The 7,598-nt window shown below is 49.3% G+C and overlaps 1 protein-coding gene across 2 annotated transcripts in view; it reads left to right on the top strand.

The window, feature by feature from the left end:
• The window catches only part of PLS3 (plastin 3), a 19,645-nt gene extending 12,047 nt beyond the window's left edge, over positions 1-7,598 (top strand). Inside the window, exons 7-16 of one of the 2 annotated variants that reach the window (XM_010020941.1) lie at positions 921-1,063; positions 1,947-1,973; positions 2,081-2,176; positions 3,097-3,292; positions 3,921-3,999; positions 4,643-4,757; positions 4,870-5,003; positions 5,551-5,674; positions 6,219-6,343; positions 7,133-7,598. In XM_010020941.1, the coding sequence (XP_010019243.1) occupies positions 921-1,063; positions 1,947-1,973; positions 2,081-2,176; positions 3,097-3,292; positions 3,921-3,999; positions 4,643-4,757; positions 4,870-5,003; positions 5,551-5,674; positions 6,219-6,343; positions 7,133-7,265 (1,172 nt within the window). In that variant the 3' untranslated portion in view covers positions 7,266-7,598. The remainder of the gene's footprint in view (positions 1-920; positions 1,064-1,946; positions 1,974-2,080; positions 2,177-3,096; positions 3,293-3,920; positions 4,000-4,642; positions 4,758-4,869; positions 5,004-5,550; positions 5,675-6,218; positions 6,344-7,132) is intronic. The other variant, XM_010020950.1, reaches the window with a different exon arrangement.

The following is a 7,598-nucleotide window of genomic DNA, read 5'->3' as shown; positions in this document are numbered from 1 at the left end:
CCAGCCTCTCCCCGGCGGGCATCGGCCTGGCCACGGGCATCCTGGAGCAGGGAAACAGGCGTGAGTCTTCACCATTGTCATCATCATCAACATATAATCCCAGACGGGTTTGGGTTTCCTGGCATTTGGCCTCATTGAACTCTATGAGGTTCACACGGTCCCACCTCTCCAGCCAGGCGGGTGGGTTGTGCCATCCTGGTAACCCGTGGCACCCTTGGAGAACCTGCTGGGCACAGGTCTGCAAGTCAAGATGCATCTTGGCTCAAGCCCTCAGCTCATTGGGAGTGTGTTTGCAATGACTTGGTTCTTCTTGGTGCTGGCAGTGGTGTAGCTGAGCTCTCAGTGCTGCAGAGCTCTCCCCGTGTGCTTGCGTGGTCCTGCAGTGACAGCCTCCAAACTCTGAACTTTCCAAACCATTTGAAGAGCTGTGTTACTCCTGCATGGGCTGTCAGAGCGCCCAGATGGGTGGAGGGGCTTCAGCGTCTTCTGTTTAAACTTGCCCATAGTGAACTGGCAATGTTGTTTGGCTGAGACTGAGAATTCATGGCATGGGAAACACTGGCCAGCTGAAGAGATGCTTACCTTGGCTTCCCTGGCTTCTTTTAACAGTGCATGTGAAAGTGCTTGGAAGCACTTTTTCATGGAGGCTGGGGCACATTTGCATTTCACTTGCAGTCATCAGCTTAAAAGGCTGAGTGTGAAATTCAGGGAGTTTTGTTATACAAGAATATGGCTCGTTCACACTCTGTCTAACAACCAAGTCAGGAAAACTCCATTAATACCCACGTTATTTTGACTTCATCAGTTGGTATTGTCCCTGCCACCTTCCCCTGAACCGTGGCTGCAGCTCTGATTCTGGCACATGGATTTGCCTCTTGAACCCTCCTTCCTTTCCCTCACAAGCATTTCTTCTCTTCTAGCACTGGCTGCCTTACTTCGTGATGGTGAAAACCTGGAAGACCTTATGAAACTCTCCCCAGAAGAGCTGCTCCTAAGATGGGCCAACTTCCACCTGGAAAACGCAGGCTGGCACAAGATCAATAACTTCAGTGCTGATATCAAGGTACCGAGAGCTCTCCTGGCCTGTATGTGCCTGGGGAAAGGTTGGGAGACAGCCTGGGCTGTGTCTGCATCCTTCATCCTCAGACAGGACCTTCCTTAACCTCAGCAAACTGAACAGGCTTAGCAGGGGTTTCATGGACCAGGTTGCTCCAAGCCCCTGTGTCCAACCTGGCCTTGAACACTGCCAGGGATGGGACAGCCACAGCTTCTACTGGGCACCCTGTGCCAGTGAGAAAGAGGATTGAAGTGGATTCCAGGTTAAAGGACTGTTGGGGTGGGGAGAACAATGGTACTTGAGGTGCATGTGAAGCCCAGAGTTCCCCTGTGTGCGTGTGCACGTACGAGTGGTCACTCTTATTTCCAGCTTCAGAATTACTCCCTGGTAACTGCTGGTAGCTGTTGGCTTGTCTGGTGTAACCCACAGGCTGTCAGGCTGTGCTGAGGTGGTTCCTAGCGCTGTGAGCTAAAAGGACTTGTAGTTGATAAATAATTAGTGCAGCTACTTGCTCCTTTTGCTATGTGGCAATCCCTGGCCTCTCCTTTAAGCTGTTCTAGTTAATGGGCAAGCAGAGGAGAAAACACTCAGACTTCTTATCATCATCTTTTTGCCTGGAGTTTGTCTTTGCTGAGCCCTTTTCACTGTTGCCCTAGCAGTAGGGATGGTTGATTGGGGATTAAGGCCACATTGGGGCATGTGGGGGACCACGAGGGTGAGCAGCACGAGGTGCCTGCTGTTGGGGAGGAGGCTGTGACACCAGAGCTTGTAGCAAAGGCAGCTTTCAAGCAGGCACCCCCCATAACTTTAATGTCCACTATTTCTAACCTTTTCTCTTTCTGTTTCCTTTCCTGCTGCCTGGATTTCTGCCCTTCTGCTCGCTTTTAAGCTTACAGATTTTGGTAATTCAGTAAAGGTACATAATCATGCACAGTGACCTGTTAAAGATGAGCCTGAAGTGAATTGTTATCTTGTATTCACTGCTGTGTGGGAGGCCTGAATTGTCTTTTTCATCCATTTCAGGATTCTAGAGCTTATTTCCACCTCCTTCATCAAATTGCACCTAAAGGACAGAAGGAGGGAGAGCCCCAGATCGATATTAACATGTCTGGTTTCAATGTAAGTATTGGGGCTGTCGTGTCCTCATGCTGTTCTGTCGAGAACTACCCTTGCCCTAGAATTGCCCCAGGACATCTGGGTAACCTGGAATCTTAATTTCTAGAGCATGTTAAGTGTCAGCGGGCATGTGCACTCCTTGGGAATGTGCTAAATGAGTGGTTGTTGCAGGCCTGGTCACCACCTGCCAATTAACGTAAGTGATTGAGACCCCGTTTGTGGTTTGCTCCACTGGGGAGCATGCTGACTCCTGCTTTTGGACTTTATCAAGTTCAAAAAGCCTAAAAGTTGGAAAGCACCGCACTAGGGAGAATACCAGGACAAACCAGGACAACTGCATCCACAGCAGCAGGGATTAATGTGCACGATTCATCCCTTTGATTAGCAACTGATGCCTAACGAAGGCAGGTGGAATTGTGACACTGCCCCAGGTAGCACAGAATCATAGAACAGTTTGGGTTGGAAAGGACCTTAAGATCAGCCAGTTCCAACCCCCTGCCATGGGCAGGGGCACCTCACACTAGACGGTGTCACCCAACTCTGCCCAACCTGGCCTTGAACACTGCCAGGGATGGAACATTTACCATTTCTCTGGGCAACCTGTGCAAGGGCCTCGCCACCCTCACAGTAAAGAATTTCTTCAGATACAACTGAATTTCCCTAGATACACCTAACCTGAACTTCCCCTGTTCCAGTTTGAACGCATCACCCCTTGTCCTGTCACTCCAGTCCCTGATGAAGGTCCCTCTCCAGCATCCTTGGTAGCCCCCTTCAGACACTGGAAGCTGCTCTGAGGTCTCCAGCAGCTTCTCTTCTCCAGGCAGAACAGCCTCAGTGTTCTCAGCCTGACATCCAGGAGCTTCCCATCTGCTCTGCAGCCCGTTCTCTTCCATGACAGCTCTTGTCTGTTGCTCCCTCCCCAGGAGAAGGACGACTTGCGGAGAGCAGAGTACATGCTGCAGCAGGCGGATCGGCTCGGCTGCCGGCAGTTCGTCACGCCGGCTGACGTGGTCAGTGGCAACCCTAAACTGAACCTGGCCTTTGTGGCCAACCTGTTCAACAAGTACCCAGCACTTACCAAGCCTGAAAACCAGGACATCGACTGGACCCTACTAGAAGGTGATGGCCTTACTGGTCACGGAATTAGCAGGAGGGAAATACCTGAAGTAAACACAAGAGGCTGTGCCCGATGGAGTTATCTCCACTGGAGTAACGACTGTGATTTGAGGCTTCAGTGGTGGTTTACTCATTTGGGGCAAATGAGGAGGGTATTTGACAGCCTGTGCGGCTGACGTGGAGCCTGAACGTGCAGGAGCAGCCTGTCAGTGTCCATGCCAGGGCTGGGAGCTGGGTTTGCCAGTTGAGTTGAGTGCCCCAGAAATGCAGTGAGATGTTCATGGGAGCACTGATTGTTGGAAGAACTGGGATTGGATTAGGGCTTTGGCTGCCTGGCTCCCAGACAGCAGTTAACCAACACATATGTGAAAGACCTTCCTGCTGCTTGTTCTTGCAGAGAGTGCAAAAGGCATGCTCTGCTGAGGCCTGGAGAAGTCAAACTGATACCCGAAACTAGATCTCAGGGAAGCCTTTTCCTTTGAAAAAGTGATAGTAGAAAAAAGTACCCTTTTTCTGCTCAAAAGCCTAATCGATGAGCTGTGCTGCTCAAAGCTCCCTGCCTTGCAAGGGGGAAAACCCTGCCCAGCTTTGAGCTTGCAGAAGTTGTATGGACCTGTTTTCTCTCTTGTAGGAGAGACACGTGAGGAACGGACCTTCCGCAACTGGATGAACTCCCTTGGCGTGAGCCCCCATGTAAATCACCTCTATGGGTAAGCTCCTGGGAGAGACCCAATGAGATCAGACTAGTGATGTGCCTGCACCAGTGCCCTGGTCCCCACAGGACAAGCAAAGAGCTTAAGAAAGGGTGATGGAATGGAGGGGAGATGCTCACTGTCCTGTCCCTGCAGTCCGTAGAGGCAGCACTTGGCACACCAGCAATTGGATTTAAGGGCTGAAGACACTTTGTTTATTTTCCCCTGTCTTGAGTAAATTGGTGCCCTGAGATCCCAATACATTTATTTCTGTTTGAGCAACTGGGCCAGGGATGTGAACTGCATTAGAGCAATAGGAGCTCAATTCCCTGTCACCTAACTTTAGAGCTTAATCAAGACATCATAGTTAGAAGGCAAGATCCTCTGGGTCCCTGTAGTCAGTGGAGAGAGGTGGCTTGCTTTGGATTTTGTGTAACAAAGTTCTTCTGGGGATCCATTGCTGATGACCATGCTGAAACCTGCTGTAGCTCAGCAGGTCGCTGATGTTAAACCCTGAAAACTACGGAATGTTTTGAGTTCTTTTTCTTGTTAGAGTTGTTGAAATGGTGACAACCTGTAAAGAACAGTAACGATTCCTGGTGCAAGTCAGAGTGCATTTAAATCTAGAAACATTGGGCTTGACTCGTGTTTTCCCCTTTAGCGATCTCCAAGATGCACTGGTAATCCTACAGCTGTATGAGAAGATCAAAGTTCCTGTTGACTGGAATAAGGTTAACAAGCCTCCATACCCCAAGCTTGGAGCAAATATGAAGAAGGTAAGAATTTCAAAGCACTAAAAGAAGACACAGACACTAAAACTTCCTGTTTGAGGCTTCCAGTCAAGTGAGTGTGTTTTGTGAGGGATTTTTCTGTTTGAACTCTTTGTAGCTGGAAAACTGTAACTACGCTGTGGACTTGGGAAAGCATCCAGCCAAATTCTCCCTGGTTGGCATCGGGGGCCAGGATCTGAATGATGGAAACCCAACGCTGACACTGGCCTTAGTGTGGCAGTTGATGAGAAGGTAGGGCCCATCTCAAGCCCTTTGTGAATGGAGTGCAGAGTTTGGGCAGGGGGTTTTGCCGTGAGAGCGCCCTTCTGAATTGCAATGGGGGGGAAGGAGAAACTTAATAACTGATGAAGTTGATCATCCTTTTTCTTACCTGCTCCTGAAGGTGATGCGAATACGTATCTGCATGGTAGTTCCTCATTTGGCATTAGAGGTCAGAGTACTCACTCATAAGCTGATGAACACCTTTTAGGTAATGTGCCACCCCTGTGGAGCAGATGGTCAATGGTGAGACGGTTTAATAAGTGTCCTGAGCCCAGGCAGCTTTGTGAGCTCACATGTAAGGACTTGAAAGGCTGGAAAGACTAACTGCTTTAACAGAAAGCACACTTCAGACAAGATAAATAAGTCTTTTTTTGCTAAAGGAGTTAAAAGAAGCAGAGCTGAGACTGTGTGAAGACTTTCCAAGCTGCCATCCATGCTCACACTGCATCCTGGCCATGCACTCAGCAGGGCTTTGCCCAGGCTCTTGCCTAACCTTATTCTCTCTGCTGGTTCTCAGGTACACGCTGAATGTCCTTGAGGACCTAGGTGAAGGTCAGAAAGCCAACGATGACATTATAGTCAGCTGGGTAAACCAGACCCTCAAAGAAGCTGGCAAGTCCACCTCCATCCAGAATTTCAAGGTGCAGGTTCTTCTCTTACATCCAAAAGGAAAGGGGTGCCCGAAAAGTATTCCCTTGGCTGGAGGAGCAGCATGGGGGGTGTCTTAGGAAGGCAGGAAATCGGTCTGTGCTGGGAACAAAGTGGCTTCAAGCTAACACAGAGGAGACCTCAGGACTGCCCCCAGTGTGGGGTGGCAGAGGAGAGGAGGGTGGAAGGCTCTGGGCTGAGATGGTTTGAAGCACAGGGCTGGAGCTGGCGAGTGCTGGAGGGTGAGGGTTGTCCCTGGGGGTCTGGTCAGCGGGGCAGACCTGCTGCACAGCGGGTACAGCCTCGTGTTCTCAGAGCACTTGCAGCAAATTGGAGCAATGATCTTGTACTAATTCCAAAGGAGAAGCAGCAGTTCGGTTTTCCCTGTGTGGTCCAGCTGGGAATAATCCCTAACACTGCTGCTTTGGAAGGCCTTGCTTAAAGCTTGTTTGGTTGCATGTAGCAGAGCAGCTGAATCGAGGTGAGGAGCATCCTTTAAGGATTACATTCATCTTTGCTCATCCCTGTTTTCTCCAGGACAAGACCATCAGCACGAGCTTGGCAGTTGTGGATTTAATTGATGCTATACAGCCTGGTTGTATCAACTATGACCTTGTAAAGACTGGACATCTATCAGAAGACGACAAACAAAATAATGCTAAGTAAGTTTCCTGTTTACAAAGCTGGTTTGCACTGGGGCACCTTCTGTGTGCCTCGAATTTACTACTGTGCTTTCCAATCATCTCCTTTAACACCTTTCCAGACAGGCTGCACTTGTTGAAATCCAGTTGCTGTCCTTGCCGGGAACGCTGGAGGGAGCAGTTGGCTGGGCTCTGCTTGCTGCAACAATTAGAGCAGCCCAAGCAGTCCTTAGCAGTGATCTGCTCCTCCCGTGTTTGCTCAGGCAGAGGAAGGGCTCAGCCCCCGGCTCAGGGTTTTGAAATGGAACCTTCTGATGTCCCATGTCTTGTGGAATCATCAGGGGTTGTCAGGTTTAAAGCAGGCCTATTAAAACCTGCCTTTGAAACGTGTGTTCTGCAGGGGCTGAATGAAATTCAGCAGCTTCTTGCAGAGAATAGTCTTGCTTGGTGATTCTTAAAGAGCAGACAGAAGAGGAAGTATAAAAGTTAGCTGGTGAACCCTCAGTTAGATGTGCTTCCTGACAGCCCTAGCAAATACTAATTACATTTTTTACCTGTTTGTCAAGTGTGTTTGATGTTCAAAGGCCAATGTGTGCATTGAAGACACTTTTCTGAAAAAGACACAGCAAGATTTATAACTCAGACAGATTTGGGCTGTTTGCTTTTATAAACCAAACAGGTTTTGGGACTGTTGCTCATCTTGTATCTGAATCGGGAGGATAACAAGTGAAATGGTGTTGGATAAGGCAGGAGCTGACGTGTCATTTGTCAGTGACAGCACTGACCCCCTCCTCTTCCTATGGTGAACAGGTACGCGGTGTCCATGGCGAGGAGAATCGGTGCCAGAGTTTATGCTCTTCCAGAAGATCTCGTGGAGGTGAAACCGAAGATGGTCATGACGGTGTTTGCCTGCTTGATGGGCAGGGGCATGAAGCGAGTATAAAAGGGCTGAGCTATGTAAAGAAAAATAAACCCAAAACGCAACACAAACCCAACCTGCCACCCTGGGTGCATGAGTAGCAGATCAGCTGTGGCCACGTGGACATGCTGTTGGCTTAGGAACTGTCGAAGTTCAAAGGACTTGGTTTTGCTTTGCAAGACAAACTCTTACCAACATTCTCAGGGAGAGGAGTTTTAACCAACAGCCGTGCTCTTTTCCCAAAGGAAAGTGTAACTTCTCAAGAGCTCACAGAAATGCATTCATAACAGCCCTGCATCTTGCAATACTGCTCTGGAGCTGTCTTCACTCTGTTCTTTCTCAGCTACTTGGTGTGTG

Source organism: Nestor notabilis, unplaced genomic scaffold (assembly GCF_000696875.1).
Source record: "Nestor notabilis isolate BGI_N333 unplaced genomic scaffold, ASM69687v1 scaffold11810, whole genome shotgun sequence".
Lineage (NCBI taxonomy): Eukaryota > Metazoa > Chordata > Aves > Psittaciformes > Psittacidae > Nestor > Nestor notabilis.
Note: the sequence above shows the minus strand (reverse complement) of the source record. Positions and strands in the feature narration are given on the sequence as shown.